At 51.0% G+C, this 23,445-nt stretch overlaps 1 protein-coding gene across 1 annotated transcript in view; it reads left to right on the top strand.

Moving 5' to 3' along the window:
* The window catches only part of LOC115464471, a 337,991-nt gene that overhangs the window by 156,603 nt on the left and 157,943 nt on the right, over window positions 1-23,445 (top strand). Inside the window, exons 9-13 of the mRNA XM_030194848.1 lie at window positions 3,420-3,663; window positions 4,690-4,964; window positions 17,744-17,910; window positions 22,141-22,314; window positions 22,781-23,026. Of these exons, the coding sequence (XP_030050708.1) occupies window positions 3,420-3,663; window positions 4,690-4,964; window positions 17,744-17,910; window positions 22,141-22,314; window positions 22,781-23,026 (1,106 nt within the window). The remainder of the gene's footprint in view (window positions 1-3,419; window positions 3,664-4,689; window positions 4,965-17,743; window positions 17,911-22,140; window positions 22,315-22,780; window positions 23,027-23,445) is intronic.

The raw sequence follows: 23,445 nt of genomic DNA, 5'->3' as shown, positions 1-23,445 counted from the left end.
GGGCCTAGGCTAGGGGACATAAATGTATATTTTTGTAGTGGTTTTGAGTTTGCGCACAGCTTACTATTCAGTAGTAGCTCAAGGTGACTTACATTCGTGGTCCCAGGAGGATTGTAAGTTTGCACCTGCAGCAATGGAGGGTTAAGTGACTTGGCCAAGATCACAAGGAGCAGCAGTGGGAGTTGAACTGGAAACTTCTGTATTATAAGACTGGTGCTCTACCACTAGGCCACTCCAACCACCAGGCTGTAGCCACCTGCAGGTAATTTGGAGTAGGAATTGTAACCAGAAACCCTTGCTCTCAGCATGACTTAAGGGCTCAGTAGCCACGTATCTGTGGGCACCTTGAAAATAGTGTACAGGCTGGAATGTACAAATGTTGTGGTTCCATAATTATGGAGGATTGTAGGACTGTGTTTAATAATGTGGAAAAGACATTCAGGGCATATTAATTGATTTGTTTATTTATTTAAAGCATTTATATCCCACATGTTCCCACTGGATGCAGGTTCAATGTGGCTTACAAGAGCTACATCAAGAATACTGTATTGCTGACATACTAAAACAATGCAAGCAGTAAATTCAGTTTGCTATAATATACAGCAGTGGCATAGTAAAGAACATATATTGTAACTGATTTCTTTATATTGTTATATATGCTCCCCCACCCCCAACCCTGAGAATGGGTGAGCACTTCATAACAGGGGACTGGGGTTCACCACATAAAGAAGGATGGAACCTAGCTGGGAGGCACATGAGACGCAAAGCGGGAAACAAACTACTAGCTGTGAATACCCGTGAACCTGGTGAAAATAGAGGTTAGATTTGAGTGCAATGAAGAGAGAGATAGAATGGGGAAACCTTGACCATTAGGGATGCACACATCCATTCTCAGGGCCTCGTCCCCTCCCCCTCCCCCACCCCCACCCCACAGGCAGCCACAACTGAGTGTGTCCAATAGAGAACAAGACACCTGTACAATGAATTGGGTTGAACAAATCATGGCTCTCAGAGTTCACTGTATTACAGTCCACTCAGTGGTGTACCAAGGGGGGGGGGGGGCGGTGGGGGCAGTCCACCCTGGGTGCACGCCGCTGGGGGGTGCTGTGGCGCGCGCCTGCTCCGAGTTCGCTAAACTTCTTTGCTCGTTCGCTGCAGCTCCCTCTGCCCCGGAACAGGTTACTTCCTGTTCCGGGGTAGAGGGAGCTGTAGTGAACGAACAAAGAAGTTTAGCGAACTCGGAGCAGGCGCGCGCCGCAGCACACCCCCCAGCGGCGTGCACCCGGGGGGGGGGGGTCATTTCGCCAGAGGGGGGAAGGTGTAATTTAGAGGGGGGGAGGGCGCATCGGCGCTCCGTCCCGGGTGCCATCCAGGCAAGGAACGCCACTGAGTCCACTGCTGTCTCTTGCAATCCTCTTGACCAGCTGTCCTGCAAGATACAAGAAATGTTTGTTTAGCACCTACATAGCAGAAAGGGAAGAGGTGGCTGAGAGCTATGAGCTTACCTTGAACTTGTGGTGCACAAATCTGTTGGCTCCAAGGGACCAGAGGCTGGCTGCTTCAACAAAGGAGAGAGAGAATGGGGGGCAGTGAGCGAGCACATCACACACAGCAAGGAGCTCCTGGAGGGTACAGAATGGAGAGTTGGTCCCATGTAGAAAATGCAGAGTATATGCTAAGCTACCAGCTAACACCCAGTCTGAAACAAAGTCCACACATCAGTTTTCTTTCAAAAAGTGCCCACAACTTCCTCTCCTTTCAAACACTGGCCACAAACTCACCCCTCCCCCCCCCCCCCCCCACAAGAACCCAAAACAACAAACAGCTATACAAAAGTATACAGTACTACTACTTAACATTTCTAAAGTGCTACTAGGGTTACGCAGCGCTGTACAATTAAACAAAGAAGGACAGTCCCTGCTCAAAGGAGCTTTTTTTTGTTTTGTTACATTTGTACCCCGCGCTTTCCCACTCATGGCAGGCTCAATGCGGCTTACATGGGGCAATGGAGGGTTAAGTGACTTGCCCAGAGCCACAAGGAGCTGCCTGTGCCTGAAGTGGGAATCGAACTCAGTAGGGCGAAATGTCAAGTTGGGACAGTCTAGAATTCCTGAATAGAGGTAAATGGTTATGTGCCGAAGGCGACATTGAAGAGGTGGGCTTTGAGTAAGGATTTGAAGATGGGCAAGGAGGGGGCTTGGCGTATGGGCTCAGGGAGTTTATTCCAAGCATAGGGTGAGGCGAGGCAGAAAGGGCGGAGCCTGGAGTTAGCGGTGGTGGAGAAGGGTACTGAGAGGAGGGATTTGACCTGTGAGCGGAGGTTACGGGTAGGAACGTAGGGGGAGATGAGAGTAGAGAGGTAGTGAGGGGCTGCAGATCGAGTGCATTTGTAGGTAAGTAGGAGAAGCTTGAATTGTATGCAGTACCTGAATGGAAGCCAGTGAAGTGACTTGAGAAGAGGGGTGATATGGGCAAATCGGACCAGACGGAAGATAAGACGTGCAAGCAGAGTTCTGAACGGATTGAAAGGGGGATAGATGGCTAAATGGGAGGCCAGTGAGGAGTAGGCTGCAGTAGTCAAGGCGAGAGGTAATGAGAGAGTGGATGATAGTTCGGGTGGTGTGTTCAGAGAGGAAAGGACGAATTTTGCTGATGTTATAGAGAAAGAAGCAGCAGGTCTTGGCTATCTGCTGGATATGCGCAGAGAAGGAGAGGGAGGAGTCGAAGATGACTCTGAGTTTGCGGGCAGATGAGACGGGGAGGATGAGGGTGTTATCAACTGAGATAGAGAGTGGAGGGAGAGGAGAAGTGGGTTTGGGTGGAAAGACAATAAGCTCGGTCTTGGCCATGTTTAGTTTCAGGTGGCGGTTGGACATCCAGGCAGCAATGTCAGATAAGCAGGCCGAAACTTTGGCCTGGGTTTCCGCAGTGATGTCTGGTGTAGAGAGATAGAGCTGGGTGTTGTCAGCATAAAAGTATACAGTGGCCAAAAGAAGGTGTAATATAACTATGTAATATAACTGAAGGAAAAACGCTTTGAAATACCACCCCATAATATAAACGGAAACCTCTAAAGTGCAGCACAGAGAAAGCCCTTTTAAAGAGGGTCGAATAAAGGAAATGTAAGCTGCTGAGTTCACGACCCTTCATCAAAATGAGCACAGCCAAAACACAGTGCTCATTTTGATGAAGCACCCGTACTTCCCTACCGATAATCAAAATTACGGCGGCCATTTGGTTTGCCAATTATCAAAAATAGGCCGGCCACCTAGGGAAATCAGCTGCAGCCAGTTAGGGCTTTTGATGATAATCGAAATTACGCTGGCTATGTGAGACCTGCCCATATCATTCTCCTATGGTCGGCCATAAGAGCGTATTTAAGCAGTGTTCTCGGTATTTTCAATTCTTTTGCATTGCAGTGGTACAATGGGACCCAAGCTACCACCAACCCGCAAGGGTAATTTTAGTAATGCGGAGGTTCAACTGCTGGTGGAAGAAATTGACAGGAGGCACATGCATCTCTTTGCTCCCACCGGCCAGAGGCTAGCTGCAACCAACAAGCAACGGGAATGGGAAGCAGTCAGAGACAGGCTGAATGCGGTCTTCCACTGTGGCCGGGATGTGGAAGACTGCAAACGGAAGTGGCGCTGGCTGAGGCAAGATGTGAGGAGGAAGGCTGGTGCCAACCCCCCAGCAGATGACACCGCTAACCTCACCCCCATTGAACGCATCATCCATGGGATTTTGCCCCAGGAGGGGATCCATGGCATTGGGTCCCTGGACACATCAGCATAGGCTGAGGGCTAAGGTAGGTTCACCATTAGGGAGCTGGGGATCTGTTCTGCTGTACTACTCTCTGTTTCACACAAGTGGGGGACAGTGTGGTGCTCCTCAGTAGGGAAAGGGGGAAAAGAACAGCATGCAATGCATATCACTATTCATTCCAAACCATGGCACAGGGAGAGGAGGGGGGAGAGGGAGGAGGAAGGAGGGTTTGCAGCAATGTATATAATAGATGTAAATATATTTGCAATACAATATATACAATGTAAATAAAATGCATACACTGTGTGTAGGTTTGCACTGTTTCACAGCTTTGGGTGCCTTCCCCATCACCAAACTCTGCATATCTCCTTCCCACACCTCTGTGCTATAGCCACTCCTTTCACAGTTCTCTGGCTACCCACCTGCCTGTGTGGCTGTCTTGCACATCAGTCTCTGCAGTACACTGCGCTCCTTGTCTCCAGTTCTGTACCATTTACAATGACATCTGTGGCTTGCCTGCCAATCCCATTCCTCACCATCTGTTTGCTGGGTCTTTGCCTGTGGGGCTATGTGTATGAATGCTGAAAAACAAATGCAGATTATTTTCACCAACACACTTCTTCCCCTTTTTATTATGCAGGTGATGACAGCCAGGGGGAGGAAGAAGCTGGCCCTAGTGGCCACCAGCCCCACCACACACAGCAGCAAACCAGTGGGCCTGCACAACAACCCACACAGGACCATGGGGTGCAACCACACGACCCAACAGCAGCAGCACCGGCTATCCCTCCACCACCTGCTGACTGTGCTGATGGTGGCACGGAGGAAGAAACTGAGGATGCAGAAGGGGGGGCACCACCTCACCAGAGGCCAGCCAGCCAGAGGAGGCAGCTACTGCGCCTGGCCACACAATTGCTGGGCCAGAATGTACAGATGGAAGAGTACCGGCCCCAGAAATTGGAGCTGCACCTGCAAGCACTCCAGGCCCAACGGGAAGCGCACCAGGAAGCGCTGCAGGTGCAACGGGAAGTGGTGGAGGCCCAACATGCTGTGATCCAGCAGCTCCAACGGCTGGAGCACAGCATTGAGGGCCTACACCGTGACCTCAGAGCACCTACTCCAGCTGTGCAGCAGCCACCTCCACAACAACTGGCGTCCACTTCTTCCACTGCACATGAACCACCTGCTAAGAAGTGGAGGTTGAGATAGTAAACACAGTAGATGACGGCAAAAAAGACCTGCACGGTCCATCCAGTCTGCCCAAGAAGATAAATTCATATGTGCTACTTTTTTATTTGTACTGTCCTCTTCAGGGCACAGACCGTATAAGTGGCCAGACTTCACCAGGGCAGCTGAGGCAGCGGGCTGCCTTGTGCACACCGACACAGAGGAGGAGAGTGGGGGCTCATCAGAGGAGGACTCTTAACAGAGTTCCCATGCAGCACCAGCTGCAAAGGAACATGGTGGGAGGGGTAGAAGGGGACGGGGAGGGGCAGGGAAAGTGATGGGAGGTGAGGGGTGGAGGGAGGGGAATATGCACAGAGCCGGTGAGGGTGGTGGGAGGCGGGGTGGTGTTGGTGTGTAAATACTGTGTGATATAAATAAATGTCCACTTACTTCACTGAAAACTTGTGTCAATGGGTCTTTGTCTGGCTCTGACCCCCAGCTGGTGTGCACTCTGCTCTGCTCTGTGGGCGGGAGGTGGAGGGGCTCCTCATCCTGTTCCTCTGGGGCCTGCTGCTCTGGTGGCTGTGCCTCTTCTGGGAGGGCCTGTCCTCGGCGCTTTGCCAAATTATGTAGCATGCAGCAGGCCATGAATATGTTTGCCACCTTTTGGGGGCTGTACAGGAGCTCCCCTCCAGAACGGTCCAGACATCGGAACCTGTTCTTTAGTAGTCCAAAAATGCGCTCTATGATGCCACAGGTGGTCTGATGCCTACTGTTGTAGTTCTCCTCTGACCTTCTTTGTGGGTGCACTATGGGGGTTATGAGCCAAGCACGCTGTGGGTAGCCTCGGTCACCTTTGGAGAGAAGCAGAATGAGACAGATGATGAGTGTGTATTGTTTGGAGTGGGTACCTTGTGGAGGTGGGGTCGGGGGGGGGGGGGGGAATAGTGGGTTGTGGAGTGAGCTGGATAGAGACAGTACTGAGGCCTGCCTGTTGGAGGATGTATAGTTTGGGCAGATTCATTCTGCACTTACCTAGGAGCCATCCGCCAGTGATCTCCCCTTGGTCAAACCTCCGGAAGATGCCCGAGTGCTGTAGGACATACGCATCATGCGTGGAACCAGGGAAGCGGGCACACACGTCTAGAATCTCCCCCTGGGCATCACACACCACTTGCATATTCATGGAATGGTACGCTTTCCTGTTCCTATACTGTAAGTGGCCTCTCGTGCCCGGGGGGTCTGAGTGCGACATGTGTGCAGTCAATGGCACCTATGACTGAGGGGAAGCGAGCTACGACGTAGAACTCAGCCATGTTGTTCTGCAGGGCCTGGGGGGGGGGGGGGGGACCTTTGGTCTTTCCCAGTATGGCACTACTTATGTACTTATGTACTTATGTGTGGGTAAGGAAGGCATCAAGGAACTGTGTGAGGCAGTTAGAAATGGAAGGCTGGGTGAGACCCGTATTCACAGCTAGGACAGACTGGAAACTCCCAGTGGCCAGAAAAGAGAGAGAAGCAGTGATCTTTAGGTGCACAGGGATGGGGTTGTTCCTACGGGTCCCGGCCTGCAGGAGGGGTTGGAGCTGGTCACAAAGGTACTGAATGGCAGCCCTATCAACGCGGTACCTAGTGAGACATTGCAGGTCAGTGAGGTCTAGGAAAGTGCTACGGGGCCTGAACACTCTGGGGCGTGCATACCTCCTGCGGTGCCTCCCCTCTTCCTCCAACATGCAAACCATGTGTGCATTGCGTGCCTCCATTTCCCCACACTACAGGTGCAATACAGCAGTGAAAGACAGCAGGAACAAACAGAAGCTGCCACTCTCACACCACCCACAAACACCCACTACAAACTCTCCTGCCACACCCTCTAGCCACTCACTCTCCAAGTGAGGCAGCATGGGCATAATTATATATATATGTTTAAAATTTATTTCAACTTTTCACCCTGCAAGTGAAGGAATGCCAGCTGGATTTAATTACTTAGAAAGTCTAGCTTTGGCTAAGCTAAAGGTTAGAAAGGTCAGAGACAGAAACTTTCTTTGACCCCTTGTGAGTGATGGATTGCTAATGCTAGCACATATGTATGCTATTATGAACAAGGCAAGCAGGCAGTTTGTTTTAAGATTAGGCTGAAATACTGTTTAGAGAGAGGCAATAGTTAGATTTTAGAAGTTCTTGATATTTAGAATATGTCTTATAAGGATGCTTATTTTAGAATATGTTTTATTTTGTGTAATTAATAATTCTGTGTAGAATATCTGTTCAACTCAGTGTGACTTTATAAGTAAGACTACAGTTGAAAAGGTCAGCATCTGGTTTGAATTAACTACGGTCTTAGCTAGTTCTGTGAAGGAAGCTAATAGGTGAAAAAGGTCAGAAAAAGTCAACTTACTTCCTTGATGGATTATAGGTAAATGTAGGACTGGTTTTCTGAAAGTAATAACTGATATGTATGCCATTAAGTAAGATTGGCACTTGACCCCTTAATGAATGCCAGAGTCCAGTTAGCAGTTTGAGCTATGACTGGGATTATAGCAAAATGTAAGACTGGCCCCTTCGCCCCTCAATGAACCTAAGTTAATCATAATAAAATGTAAGAGACTGGTGCCATATTGTCTAATGTGAGGAGCCCCAGGTCATAGGTCAGTTTAGGACATCTCAAACCTATGTAACTGATATTTTGGAAATATATGTATAGAGATGATTGGTTCAGACAGGGTAATTAATCTATTCTTTACCATCTGGAGAGTAAGGGGGGCTAGGAGGGGGATAGAACTGTATATAAGTGGGAGCAGAAGCAGCTTACGTCAGAAGGAACAGACAGAAGAAGGAGAGAGAAGACAGACAACAGGAGAAGAAAGCTGAAGAGGACAGACAGAAGCCACAAAGACACAGAGAGCTGAGAAAGAGAAGAAGAGACTTAATGCTGATGTCCTACTTTGTTTGCTGGCAAATAAAGAAGATTTTTCCCTCATTCTGGTGTGTGCTGTTTGACTCCTGAAGTACCACAGATTCTGCTAACACTAGTGGTAATTCCTGCAACACAAGCAGCAAACGACAGTCTTCACAAACAGCTGCAGCAGTACACAGGACAAAGACAGAAACAGAGACTACAAACAGGTAAGGGAATGAATTATGAACTTGGAGACACTGAAGGGAGAGGGGATGGGGGAGATAGAGGAAGGAGAAGGGGTGTCTGGGTTGGGGGACGAGAAGGGGTAAAGCTGAAAAGGTAAAGCACAAATGAGGCAGGTGAGGGTGAAAACGTTCGGACACAGACAAAGGCATAGGCGTAGTTTGACTGTTTCATTTGGGGGGGCAAAGAATGGGCGGAGCATATTAGCATATCATTTGCATATATAAATATGCAAATGAATATGCTAATATGGAGGAAGAAAATGAAATTTACAGGCAAAATATCACAGATGCATATTTCAAAAAGCTGACACATTTCAATTAATAAATTATGAATAAAATACTTTTATTTACCTGTCTGATCATTTAGTTTTTCTATTCGCTTTGATCCCAGTGTCTTCTGTTTTATGCAGTGTCTTCTTTCCAGTAGGCTTCCCTCTGCTCCCCACCCTCCCAGTCCCATCCATCTCTTGCTCCTTCCCTCTGCTCCCCAACCCTCCCAGTTCCATCCATCTTCTGTTCCTTCCCTCTGCTCACCATCCCTCCGTCCCATCCATCTTCTGCTCCTTCCCTCTGCTGTGCCTGACCTCTCCCAATCCCATCCATCTCCTGGTCCATCCCTCTGCTCCCCACTCCTCGCAGTCCCATCCATCTCTTGCTCCTTCCCTCTGCTTCCCACCCCTCCCAGTCCCATTCATCTCCTGCTCCTTCCCTCTGCTTCCCACCCCTCCCAGTCCCATTCATCTCCTGTTCCTTCCCTCTGCTTCCCACCCCTCCCAGTCCCATCCATCTTCCCTCTGCTTCCCCCCCCCCCCCCCCGAGGTCCAAGATGGTGACTCCGTTTACCCCCTCTCTTCCTTCCTCCCTCCCTCCGGTGCAGGCAACAGTCTTCAGCTTTTCCAGCGTTCCTGGCAGCGGTAGCAATGTACACGCTGCCTTCGGTCTGCCCCGGAAGCCTTCTCTTCAAGTTCCTGTTCCCACCTATGCGGGAACAGGAACTTGAAGAGAAGGCTTCGGGGCAGAGCCAAAGGCAGCGTGTACAACGCTACCGCTGCCAGGAATGCTGGAAGACTGCTGCCTGCGCCGGAGGGAGGGAGGAAGAGAGAGGGGTAGACGGACACGCTCCTCTCGGTCCGCTTGGCTTCCCTGCCCTCTCTGTCTGCGTCCCGCCCGAAAGGAAATGACGTCAGAGGAAGGCGGGACGCAGATAGAGAGGGCAGGGAAGCCAAAGCGGACCCAGAGGAGCGCGTGCCTGCCTGCATGTGGTTTTTTTTTTTTTTTTTAAACTAATGGCGCGGCGGCGCCTCGCGTCGTTTGGGGGGGCATTGCCCCCCCTCGCCCCCCCCAGTCTACGCCTATGGACAAAGGTAACAGGTACTCAACAAACTCTCAGCTTTCTCTGCAAACACCAATTCAGCTCTCCCAACAACGATTTCGCCACTCTCCAACTCCACAAAATCGCTAATGGGTCTAAAGACAATTTCCCCCTTACTCAGGTCGCTATTATTTGTGGTCTAACTAATGCCGCCTCTGTTCCCGCCCATGCAAAACAATTTTTCTATCTGTTATACGTTGCAGCCGGCCGTCTCATTGCACCGCCCCTAACACGCCCCTATCACGCCCCATGTGGTCCTGGCCATAGATGGCTGGCTTTACGTTGACGCCGGTGTTACTACCCACAATCGATTATTGGATTTAGCCGGCCTTCTCTAACGGAGCCGGCTGTGTGCCTTTTTTGTCGCTTTTTCGCCGGCGATCTCTTTCGAAAATGAGCAGGGTGGAGGGGCATAATCGAACGTCGCCAGCAAAATAGGTCGCCGGCGATCTGTGTTGGTGGCGGCGCAACAGCTGGCTGGAACCGTATTATCGAAAAAGATGGCCGGCCATGTTTTTGTTTTGATAATACGGTTTAGCCCGGCCAAATGCCTTGGAGTTCACCTGGTTTGACATGGCCGGTTTTGTGTTTCAGCGATAATGGAAAAAAGTGCCGGCGATCTCAAACCCGGCGAAATCCAAGGCATTTGGTCATGGGAGGAGCCAGCATTTGTAGTGCACTGGTTCCCCTCACGTGCAAGGACAGCAACCTGGCACCCTAGGGGGCACTTCTAAAACTTTTTAAAAAATATACAAATACCTCCCAGGTGCATAGCTCCCTTACCTTGGGTGCTGAGCCCCCCCAAATCTCCCCCAAAACCCACTCCCCACAACTCTACACCACTACCATAGTCCTTATGGGTGAAGGGGGGCACCTACATGTGGGTACAGTGGGTTTTGGGGGGTGTGTGGAGGGCTCAACACTTACCACCACAAGTGTAGGGGGGGGGATGGGCCTGGGTCTGCCTGCCTGAAGTGCACTGCACCCATTAAAAACTGCTCCAGGGACTTGCATACTGCTGTCAGGGTGCTGGGTATGACATTTGAGGCTGGCATACAGGTTCAGAGCCGTGCCTAGGGTCTCTGGCGCCCCCCCTGCAGACTATCAGTTGGCGCCCCCCCCCCCCCCCCCGTGAAAATGATCGCTCACCACTTGCCACACTGACAGGAATTGTCAGCAATATTCTTAGAAACAAATTGCTATACATTGCAAAATAAGATAGCAGATGTAAATATTCCAAACACTAAAATGAAAATAAAATTATTTTTTTCTACCTTTGTTGTCTGGTGACTTTCTTTTTCTGATCATGCTGACCCAGTATCTGATTCTGCTGCTATCTGTCCTCTTAACTCCGTTTTCAGGGCTTCCTTTCCATTTATTTCTTTCCTTTCCTCCTTTCTTCTTCATTTCTGGTCCTCAGCTTCTGCCTATTTTCTTCATCCATGTGCAGTTTTTCTCCTCGCTTCCTTTCCCCTCATTTCATCTCCTTCATCTCTCTTCCCTCCCCTCTATGTCCAGCAATTTCTCCTCTCTCCCTGAGCTCTGCGCACCCATCCATGCTCCTCTTTCCCCTGCCCCCTCCATTCATTCCTATCCAGCAATTCCCAATCCCCTCTCTCCCTAAGCCCTGCCCTCCCATCCATGCTCCTCTGTCCCCTGCCCACCTCCATCCATCCATATTAAGCAATTTCTCCTCTCTCCCTGGGCCCTGCCCTCCCATCCATGCTCCTCTGTCCCCTGCCCACCTCCATCCATCCATATTAAGCAATTTCTCCTCTCTCCCTGGTCCCTGCAATCCCATCCATGTCCATCCATGCTCCTCTGTCCCCTGCTCACCTCCATCCATTCATATTAAGCAATTTCTCCTCTCTCCCTGGGCCCTGCAATCCCATCCATGTCCATCCATGCTCCTCTGTCCCCTGCCCACCTCCAGCCATCCATATTAAGCAATTTCTCCTCTCTCCCTGGGCCCTGCAATCCCATCCATGTCCATCCACACTCCTCTGTCCCCTGCCCACCTCCATCCATCCATATTAAGCAATTTATCCTCGCTCCCTGGGCCCTGCAATCCCATCCATGTCCATCCATGCTCCTTTGTCCCCTGCCCACCTCCATCCATCCATATTAAACAATTTCTCCTCTTTCCCTGAGCCCTGCCCTCCCATCCATGCTCCTCTGTCCCCTGCCCCTCCATTCATTCCTATCCAGCAATTCCCCTCTCTCCCTGAGCCCTGCCCTCCCATCCATGCTCTTCTGTCCCCTGCCTCCTCCACTCATCCCTATCCAGCAATTCCCCTCTCTCCCTGCCCTCCCATCCATGCTCCTCTGTCCCCTGCCCCCTCCATTCATCCCTATCCAGCAATTCCCCTCTCTCCCTTCCATGAACCCTGCCCTCGCATCCAGGCTCCTCTCTCCCCTGCACTCCCGCTCCCATGTCCCAACTGCCCACTCTCTTCTTTCCCCCCCCAACATCCCTTTCCTTTTTTTTCTTTTAAATTTACCTCCGTCCGGCAGCGCAGGCGCAGCGTCAGTGAAGGAGGTGGCGCTCCCGACGTGTCTAGCCTTCCCTTCGCTCAGTGTCCCGCCTTCTTCTGACGTCATTTCCTTTACTTCAGAAGAAGGCGGAACACTGAGCGAAGGGAAGGCTAGAAACGTCGGGAGCGCCACCTCCTTCACTGACGCTGCGCTGCCGGACGGAGGTAAATTTAAAAGGATTAAAAAAAGGAAAGGGATGTTGGGGGAGAGAAGAGGGCGGGCAGTTGGGCAATGGAAGCGGGAGGGCGAGGTAAGCATGGTGCCCCCCTGCCGTGCTTACCCCGCTTACCGTGTTGGCATGGCCCTGTACAGGCTGGCAAAAAAGGTTTTTATTTTTATTTTTTTTGGGTGGGAGGGGGTTGGTGACCACTGGGGGAGTAAGGGGAGGTCATTCCCCATTTCAGGTCATTCCCCATTTCCTCCGGTGGTCATCTGGTGAGTTGGGGCACATTTTTGAGGCTTGGTCATGAAAATAAAAGGACCCAGTAAACCTGGCGAAATACTGATGAACGCCGCTTTTTTTTCCATTATCCACGAAAGCCGGCCATCTGGTAGCCACGCCCATGCCCGCCCATGTCCCCTGCCTGCTCTCGACACTCCAGGGCTCCGGCGGTGTGGAGTGCTGGCCATCTTGGCTCATCTGGCGCTCCGGGAATTCCTCTGCTGGTCCCACGCAGAGCGCCGAGTTTCTTCGCCCCGCCTCTGGCCCTTCGGGGATGCCCCGCCTCCTGCTCTTCAGGATTGGTCCGGCCTCTCCTTCTCCATTGGCTGGCAGGCAATGGGAGGCCCTCTCTGCCAGCTGATTCGATTTTCCCTGAGGGTGGGGGCTATGGGCTCTTCAGGCCAGCTGATTCGGCTTCCCCTGATGGTGAGGCCTATGTAAGGAGCAACTTCATTCCACTTCTTTGCTTCGGCTTCTACTTTGGTAAATTTGATTGTGCTCCTGTGTGACTTTGTCTACTACTGCTTGCTGCCTGACCTGATCTGTCCTCTGATGGAATCTTGACGATGCCCTGTCTGCTGCCTAACCTGACCTTTGCCTGAACACCGGATTACGCTCTGCCTGCTGCCTGACCTGACCTTTACCTGAACACCGGATTACGCTCTGCCTGCTGCCTGACCTGACACCTGCCTGAGTCCTGACAACTTTGTTTGCCACCTGACCTGATACCTGCTTGAATCCTGTTTGCGCTCTGCTCGCTGCCTGACCTGGTTCCTGCTAGATTCCTGACTATTCTCTGCCTGGTGCCTGACTTACTACTGCCTGTACCTAGCTGCTCTCTGCCTGTTGCCTGCGGCTGTCTGACCCCTGCCTGTATCTGGAAGCCTTGTCGGCTGCCTTCCCCTGAGGGCTCAAACCTCGGGGAACGGCGGTCACCATAGGTATAACTGCGGGGTTGCTCGGCTGCCCAACGGAGCACAGGTTCGAGTCTTCGTGACAGTAAGCCAAAGCCATGACTTCGCAGGACAAACCCAAACTAATAGACTTGGCACAGGTTCTTCAGCAACAGCAGGCCCAACTGAATAGACTGTCTGGAGCTTTACAAGATGTTTGTACTGAGATGGCTGCTCTCCAGGCCCAATGACAACCTGCCACCCCAGTTCAGAGACCTGCTCTTCCTGCCCCGGGGTTGCGGCTCCCAGAGTCTCCTCGGTTTGACGGTACCCAGTGGCTTGCCGGGGATTTTTCAATCAATGCCTGATGCTTTTTGAGATGCAACCCGGGTCCTTTCCCTCTGAGAGTATCAAAATCACTTATATTATCTCACTACTCTCTGGACCGGCCCTGGCCTGGGCCTCCCCTCTCTGGGAGCAACATGATCTTCTCCTTTCAGATCTAGGGGAGTTCCTTTGCTGGTTCAGGATGGTTTTCGACATTCCTGGGAGGCCCTCTTCTGCCACGGTGAATCTGTTACGAATTCAGCAGGGTAACAGTTCCGTGGGAACCTATGTGGTTTGCTTCCGGATCTTAGCCACGGAGGTTCACTGGAATCAAGAGGCCCTTATAGCCATCTTTTGGCAAGTGTTGAACGGTCGGATCAAGGATAAATTGGCTGGTTGGGATCTTCCCGCTACCTTGGATGCCCTTATCACCCTCTGTGTCTGCATTGACATCCGCTTTCAGGAGAGGTCACGAGCGTACCGCTCAACGTTCTCCAATGCGGTCTACCCCTTGGCCAATGCGGCCTATTTCTCCTAGAGGAGCAACAAAGTCCCTTGCAGGTATTCCCGAGGAACCTATGATGATTGGACGACAGCGCCTCTCTGAATCTGAGAGGTCCCACCGTCGGACCAATAGACTCTGTTTATACTGTGGGCAACCTGGTCATTTCGTAAATTCCTGCCCTAATGAGCAAGGAAATGCCAGAACCAAGGCCCCGTGAGGGGGGTGGCCTTGGGTCGATCCTCGCCCATACCAGATAACCTGATCTCAATTCCCATCACCCTGCGTTGGCAAGATCATTGTATCAGGACGACTGCCCTATTGGACTCTGGAGCAGGAGGGAATTTCATCAATGCAGATCCCCTTGAGCACTTGGGAAGACTGACAGTACCATGTAAGCCTGCTCTGCACATAACCTTTGTTCAGGGATTGACCCTACCACAACCCATCACTCAAGTCACGCCACCGTTACGGATGCAAGCCGGGGTCTTGCACCAAGAAGAGATTCAACTCTTGATTATTCCTCGAGCTATCCACCCAGTGATTTTGGTCCTGCCCTGATTGCGTCTCCATGCGCCCAGCATTGATTGGGTCCATGGTGAGGTCAGCAGATGGGAGGCCCGCTGTTTTCATTCATGCCTCTCATCAGTCAACCCTCCGGTAAAGGTCATTCCAGCTCTCCACGGAGTCCTCCATCCCTGTGAAGCTTCGTTACCTGGGGAGTACCATGACTTCAAGGACGTTTTCAACACACAGGAAGCGGATTCTCTACCCCACATCGACCTTTCGACTGTCTGATTGACCTGCTCCCGGGCAAGACTCCTCCCAGAGGCAGACTGTACATTGTCTCCTGGAGGAATCCAGGACCATGCACTCAGACATTCATGAGAACCTTCAGAAGGGGTCCATTTGACCCTCCACATCCCCTGCAGGGTGCAGGTGCAGGGTTTTTCTTTGTAACATAGTAACATAGTAGATGACGGCAGAAAAAGACCTGCATGGTCCATCCAGTCTGCCCAAGACAAACTCATATTTGTATACCTTACCTTGAATTGAATTTGTACCTGTCCTTTTCAGGGCACAGACCATATAAGTCTGCCCAGCAGTATTTCCCGCCTCCCAACCACCAGTCCTGCCTCCCATCACCGGCTCTGGTACAGACCGTATAAGTCTGCCCTCCCCTATCCTTGCTTCCCAACCACCACCCCCTCTTCCCCCCACCTGCTCCGCCATCCAATTTCAGCTAAGCTTCTGAGGATCCATTCCTTCTGCACAGGATTCCTCTATGCATATCCCACGCATGTTTGAACTCCGTTACCGTTTTCATCTCCACCACCTCCCGCGGGAGGGCATTCCAAGCGCCCACCACCCTCTCCGTAAAAAAATACTTCCTGACATCTTTCCTGAGTCTGCCCCCCTTCAATCTCATTTCATGTCCTCTCGTTCTACCGCCTTCCCATCTCCGGAAAAAATTCGTTTGCGGATTAATACCTTTCAAATATTTGAACGTCTGTATCATATCACCCCTGTTCCTCCTTTCCTCCAGGGTGTACATGTTCAGGTCAGCAAGCCTCTCTTCATACGTCTTGGAACGTAAATCCCATACCATCCTCGTAGCTTTTCTTTGCACCGCTTCCATTTTTTTAACATCCTTCGCAAGATACGGCCTCCAAAACTGAACACAATACTCCAGGTGGGGCCTCACCAATGTCTTATACAGGGGCATTAAAACCTCCTTTCTTCTGCTGGTCACTCCTCTCTCTATACAGCCTAGCAATCTTCTAGCTACGGCCACCGCCTTGTTGCACTGTTTCGTCGCCTTCAGGTCCTCAGATACTATCACCCCAAGATCCCTCTCCTCGTCCGTGCCTATCAGACTCTCCCCGCCTAACACATACGTCTCTCTTGGATTTCTATTCCCTAAGTGCATCACTTTGCATTTCTTCGCATTGAATTTTAATTGCCAAACGTTAGACCATTCTTCTAGCTTCTTCAGATCTTTTTTCATGTGTTCCACACCCTCCGGGGTGTCCACTCTGTTGGAAATCTTGGTGTCATCCGCAAAAAGGCAAACTTTACTTTGTAACCCTTCGGCTATGTCACTCACAAATATATTGAACAGAATCGGCCCCAGCACCGATCCCTGAGGCACTCCACTACTCACCTTTCCCTCCTCCGAGCAAACTCCATTTACCACCACCCTCTGGCGTCTGTCCGTCAACCAGTTCCTAATCCAGTTCACCACTTTGGGTCCTATCTTCAGGCTGTCTAGTTTATTTAAGAGCCTCCTGTGGGGAACCGTGTCAAAAGCCTTGCTGAAATCTAAGTAGATGACGTCCATAGCACGTCCTTGATTTAATTCTCCTGTCACCCAGTCAAAGAATTCAATGAGATTCGTTTGGCACGATTTCCCTTTGGTGAAACCATGTTGTCTCGGATCTTGCAACTTATTGGCTTCCAGGAAATTCACTATCCTTTCCTTCAGCATGGCTTCCATTACTTTTCCAATAACCGGAGTGAGGCTTACCGGCCTGTAGTTTCCAGCTTCTTCCCTATCCCCACTTTTGTGAAGAGGGACCACCTCCGCCGTTCTCCAATCCCTCGGAACCTCTCCCGTCTCCAAGGATTTATTAAACAAGTCTTTAAGAGGACCCGCCAGAACCTCTCTGAGCTCCCTCAGTATTCTGGGGTGGATCCCGTCCGGCCCCATGGCTTTGTCCACCTTTAGCTTTCCAAGTTGTTGATACACACTCTGTTCTGTGAACGGCGCTCTATCCACCTCATTCTCAGGTGTACTTTTGCCAGTCCCTCTCGGTCCTTCCCCAGGGTTTTCTTCAGTGAAAACAGAACAAAAGTATCTATTTAGCAAATTGGCTTTTTCTTCATCATTTTCTACATAGCGTTTTGTTGTATCTTTTAGTCTCACAATTCCCTTTATAGTTTTTCTCCTTTCAGTAATATACCTGAAGAAGTTTTTGTCTCCCCTCCTTACATTTCTAGCCATTTGTTCTTCCGCTTGCGCCTTCGCCAGACGTACCTCTCTCTTGGCTTCTTTCAGTTTCATCCGGTATTCCTCCCCGTGTTCCTCCTCTTGAGATTTTCTATATTTCTGGAACGCTAACTCTTTAATCTTTATTTTCTCAGCCACTTGCTTTGAGAACCATATCGGTTTCCTTTTTCTCTTGCTTTTATTTACTCTCCTTACATAAAGGTCTGTGGCCCTGTTTATTACTTCTTTTAGCCTGGACCACTGTCCTTCCACTTCTCGTATGTCCTCCCAGCCCATCAGCTCCTTCCTCAGGTATTCTCCCATTTTGTTAAAGTCAGCTCTTTGTCTTTGTGTCAAAGAAGGACGGTTCTCTGCAGCCTTGCATTGATTATAGGGGTCTGAATGATGTCACTATCAAGAATCGGTACCCGTTGCCCCTTATACCTGAACTTTTTGACCACCTGCAAGGGGCGGTAATTTTTACAAAGTTGGGCCTTAGGGGAGCTTACAATCTGGTCCGTATATGCCAGGGAGACTAATGGAAGACCGCGTTCAACACCCATGAGGGCCATTTTGAGTATCTGGTAATGCCTTTTGGCTTTTGCAGTGCCCCAGTGGTCTTCCAAGACTTTATTAACTCCATCTTTCAGGATCTCCTGTACTCATCTGTAATTGTCTACCTCGACGACATTCTGGTCTTTTCGTTCTCCGTGCAAGATCATGTTTCCCATGTCTGCACCATCCTTCAACGACTGCGAGAACATCACCTTTTTGGTAAGCTAGAGAAATGTGCCTTTCACCAGCGAGTCATTCCCTTCCTGGGGTATATTATCTCTCCGGAGGGACTCCAGATGGACCCAGACAAACTTAAGGCAATTCGGGATTGGCCTGTGCCCCAGGGACTCAGGGCCCTGCTTCCTGGGATTCGCCAGTTATTACCGGCAATTCATTCAGCAGTATTCCTTGATCACCGCTCCACTGACCGCCCCTACCAGGACGGGGGCGGATGTCAAGAATTGGTCTTCAGAAGCCCTGGAGGCCTTCACCACACTAAAGGAAGCCTTCGTGAGCGCCCCGGTGCTCCGCAGTCCAGACATTACGAAACCCTTTACTGTGGAGGTCGATGCTTCTTCAGTGGGAGCCGGGGCAGTGTTGTCTCAAACTCTACTTTCCGGCAAGTGGCACCCATGTTTTTTTTTCTCCCGAAAGTTCTCCCCCGCGGAATGAAATTATACCATCGGGGATCGGGAACTGTTGGCTTTGAAACTTGCCTTCCAGGAGTGGTGGTATTTGCTGGAGGGTGCCGTGCACCCGATCACTGTAATTACGGATCATAAGAATATCCTTTATTTGCAGGAAGCCAAAAGACCAAACCCACGACAGGCGCGCTGGTCCCTCTTCTTTGCCAGGTTTGATTTTTGACTGGTTTTCCGCCCAGCAGAAAAGAATGTGCAAGCTGATGCCCTATCCTGGGCCTTTGAGTCATCTGAAGATTTTGAGGAACCTTACCCGATGCTGAACCCCGCCTGTATCCCGCGTATTGTCTCAGCCTCGACCTCCTTGAAGGTCTCCGTGCCCCCTCAGTCCAGGAAAAAGGTGCTCTAGTGGGGCCATTCCTCTACTTTAGCAGGGCATTTCAGATTCCGGAAGACCCTCCACCTTATTTCCCGGTATTATCAGTGGCCACGCATGGCCCAGGATATTCTGCACTTCGTTTCCTCCTATCCGACCTGCGCCCGGAATAAGTCCGCTGCTGGCAAACCTTGGGGAGCTCTTCAGTCCCTACCTGTCCCTGCACATCCTTGGCAAGAGCTCTCTATGGACTTTATTAATGACCTCCCTCACTCTCAAGGTCACACCATTATCTGGGTTGTTGTAGACCGCTTTTCACGTATGGTTCACTTTGTTCCCCTTAAAACTTTGCCATTTGCTGCTACGCTGGCCTCCAATTTCATTCAACATATCTTTCGTCTCCATGGCCTGCCTCTCCGAATCATCAGTGACCGAGGGCCACAATTTACTTCCAAATTTTGGAAAGCTCTGTGCTCTGCATTTGGGATCACTACTCACTTCTCCTCAGCCTACCACCCCCAAACCAACGGGATGGTAGAAAGAATTAACCAAACCCTCAAGACCTTCCTATGAGTTTTCACTAACACCCGTCAGGACAACTGGTCATCACTGCCCCCTTGAGTTCACCTACAATAACAGTCTCCACTCCGCCTCCAGGACATCTCCACTTGTCACTGTTTTTGGAAGGCATCCTCGAACACCTCTTCCTATCCCGACGGATCATTCCGTCCCACAGCTCCAACACACCCTTGCAGACATTCGGGAGACCTGGAATGAGGTCCAACACCATCTACAGCGCTTGGCAGCAAAATGCAAGCATTTTGCCGACCTTAAGAGACGGACTGCCCCTATTTTTCAACCAGGACAGAAGGTCTGGCTCAGCACCAGGTATATAAGACTCCATCTACCCCAGTGGCGTACCAAGGGGGGGGGGGGGCAGGAGCGGTCCCGCCTCGGGTGCACGCCGCTGGGGGGTGCTGGCCGCGGCGCGCGCCTGCTCCGAGTTCGCTAACTTCGCTCGTTCGCTGCAGCTCCCTCTGCCCCGGAACAGGTTACTTCCTGTTCCAGGGCAGAGGGAGCTGCAGCGAACAAGCGAAGCTAGCGAACTCGGAGCCGACAGGCGCATGCCGTGGCACCCCCCCCAGCGGCGTGCACCCGGGGGTGGGGGTCATTTTGTCGGAGGGGGCGCGCTGCACCCTGAGGGGGGGGGCGCATCGGCGATCCGCCCCGGGTGCCATCCAGGCTAGGAACGCCACTGGTCTACCCTCTTTTAAGTTTACCCCTCATTTCATTGGGCCCTTTCCTGTTCAGTCCCAAGTGGGCGCAGTTACCTATCGCCTGCAACTACCTGGTAACCACCGGATCTATAATGCCTTCCATGTGTCATTGTTGAAACCATTTTTGACTTCTAAGTGGCATTCTGAGTCAAAGAAATACATCACTCCCGACTCTGAACCCGACCCTGAATTTGAAGTGGAGGAGATTTTGGACTCGAAGCATCAGAGGGGGTGACTCTTATTTAATTTCATGGAAACACTATGGGCCAGAAGACAATTCTTGGGAACCAGTCAATAATGTCCGTGCCCCAGAATTAGTCCAAGAATTCCACACTTGTTATCCCTCTAAACCTGGACCGGGATGGAGGGGGGGGTCTTCCGGTGAGGCTCCTCCGACATGGAGCGCCGGCCATCTTGGCTCGTCCAGCGTTCCGGGGACTCCCCTGCCTGCTGCAATGCTCCTCCATCCCTGCGATGCTTGCTGCGAGACCGGGGCTCTTGCTTCTCTGTCCTGTGCCTACTCTCGATGCTCCGGGGCTTTGGCGGTGCGGAGCGCCGGCCATCTTGGCTTGTCCGGCGCTCCGGGAATTCCTCTGCCGGTCCCACGCAGAGCGCCGAGTTTCTTCGTCCCACCTCCGGCCCTTTGGGGATGCCCTGCCTCCTGCTCTTCAGGATTGGTCCGGCCTCTCCTTCTCCATCAGCTGGTAGCCAATGGGAGGCCCTTTCTGCCAGCTGATTCAATTTTCCCTGAGGGTGGGGGCTATGGGTTCTTCAGGCCAGCTGATTTGGCTTCCCCTGATGGTGAGACCTATTTAAAGAGCAACTTCATTCCACTTCTTTGCTTCGGCTTCTACTTTGGTAGATTTGATTGTGCTCCTGTGTGACTTTAAAATCATTGGGGCTCATTTTCAAAGCACTTAGCCTCCCAAAGTTCCATAGAAAACCTATGGACTTAGCCTCCCAAAGTGCTTTGAAAATATGCCTCTGGGCAGTCTACTACTGCTTGCTGCCTGACCTGATCTGACCTCTGCTGCAATCCTGACTACGCCCTGTCTGCTGCCTGACCTGACCTTTGCCTGAACACTGGATTACGCTCTGCCTGCTGCCTGACCTGATCTTTGCCTGAACACCAGATTACGCTCTGCCTGCTGCCTAACCTGACACCTGCCTGAGTCCTGACAACTTTGTTTGCCGCCTGACCTGATACCTGCTTGAATCCTGTTTGCGCTCTGCTCGCTGCCTGACCTGGTTCCTGCTAGATTCCTGACTACTCTCTGCCTGGTGCCTGACCTACTACTGCCTGCACCTAGCTGCTCTCTGCCTGTTGCCTGCGGCCGTCTGACCCCTTGCCTGTATCCGGAAGTCCTGTCGGCTGCTGGCACCTGGGGGCTCAACCCTCGGGGAACAGCGGTCCCCACAGGTGAAACCGCGGGGTTGCTTGGCTGCCCAACAGAGCTCAGGTTTGAGTCTTCACCTCTGTGCTCCTGTCTGGCACAAGAACTCACGAATGTGACATATGTTATGACGACAAAACTTAACTGTCAAAATCCTGGCTGTCGATTCTCTGTTTAATCTCCGGTAAGAAAAATGCACAGTGAAGCAAATAACGTCTGTGTCGGGTCGTTTTTATGTTTCTTAGAATTAAAGACTTTTTGACATCCTCCTTGAGTCCACCTGACTTTTTGTTTGATGTTCAAGTTGCCTGAGGGTCTTTTCCCTCCTCTTTTTTCACTCGTATCTGAAAAGTTAACATATTCCATGTAATAAATCAAAATAAAACTGTTTCTAAATTTGTTGTCTGCAGGACATCAGGACGACTCACACAGAAGAAACTGAATACTAGGCTTCCACATCAGCTGCAGCAACGCGCCGGCCCGGAGACCGGCTGAGGAGGACTTTGGCTGGCGGGGGTTGGGGATCCCCGCCAGCAGAGGTACCTGGCGGCAGGGGACTCGGGGGAGGGTTGGCGGTGGCGGGAAGGGGGGAATCAAATGGGGAGGGGCGCCGGGGGGGGGGGGTAAAGGTGGCGGGGGGATCTGCGGCGGACTAAAATATGCCCCCTCACCTCGGGTTCTGGCCCCCCTTCCCGCCGATGTCTGGCTACGCCCCTTGTCTGGCTACACCCCTTTTTCCATCAATGTCCTTGGCCCTGCAGTCCATCAAGAATTAATTTCGGACCTGTGCACAAATGACACGTCTTATTCCTTGATCATCGATGAAACCACAGATATCGGCCTAGAGAAGCAGCTGTGTGTGATGGTGCGCTACTACAGCAGTTCCTTGAAGTGTATTACCACTGCATTTCTAGGAATATTAGCCCTTGAGACTGGTACTGCAGAAGGAATATTCAATGCCATAACCAATTTCTTCAATAAAATCATCTTCAAATAGGTAAATAGGTAAATAGGTCGGCAATGGCGGGGGGGGGGGGGGGGTCGGGGGCGCCGGAGGGAAGCTAAAATGTGCCCCTTCATCTCGGCTCTGGACCCCTCTCCCGCCGAAGTCTGACTACGCCCCTGTAAAAACAAGATATAAATGTAATGTTAAGTAGTGAGCCAGAATTTTCAGATATATTCAGGTCTCAAGAACCGCAAGGAGGTAGATGCTAGAGGACTAAATATTTCCCTGTTCTGTTATCTGCTTTCTACACAGATCCACCTTAAGTAGGTGGGAAATCCCAGAATGACCTCAGCAGAGGGGAGGGGAGGAGTTTAAAGGAGGGGGAGGGGAAGAGCTGGAGCTCTCAGAGCACGCATGCTCTTTCTTTGTTATTTCTTTGTGTGGTTTCTGCACAGCTGCAAAGAAAAGATTCACAAGAAAAGCAGAAACTTTCTCTCTTGGGGTCCTGAAATCCCTGCAAGACTCAGTCCCAGGTCTGCAGAGGGGGAAAGGAGGGAATTTATCAGACACCTGGAATAAGTTCAACCTTCTGTTTTATTTATCTTTCCTGGAAAGGGAAATCTCCAGCCTGAATCCATCCAGCAGCAGCAGACTTCAGAGGGAAAACAGCAGGGAAATGTCTGCCCTGGTTTCTGATCCGGGTAAGAAATTATTCTCTCTCCTCTTGTACACAGGGTGGTTTCCAGCACTAAAAGGAAAACATTTCTGTCTACAGCTTTTCCAGCTTTCTCTTCTGTCTCCTTATTTGTCTGTGTTGGAGTGAAGCAGTAGGTCTAGATTACAAACATTTAATATACAGTTTAGCTAACAAAAGATCAAAGTTGTTTACAGTAAACTTAAAACATACAGAAAATTAGAAAAGAAGTCCAATATAAGATAGTAAAGTATATCAGAAGACTGAACTAAGAACAAGACATCACAACATATCGCTCTAAGCCAGCGTTTTTCCGTGGGGATCCTGCGGGCAGAGGCATCACTACAGGATGGCAAGTGCCACCCCAAGAAAATGCCTTGCCATTCCGGGTTGCCAGGTTGCAAAAAACTTTCCAGCCCAATCTGT

The sequence above is a fragment of the Microcaecilia unicolor genome, chromosome 3, assembly GCF_901765095.1.
Source record: "Microcaecilia unicolor chromosome 3, aMicUni1.1, whole genome shotgun sequence".
NCBI classification, from domain to species: domain Eukaryota; kingdom Metazoa; phylum Chordata; class Amphibia; order Gymnophiona; family Siphonopidae; genus Microcaecilia; species Microcaecilia unicolor.
This window is presented reverse-complemented; position numbering and strand designations above follow the sequence as displayed.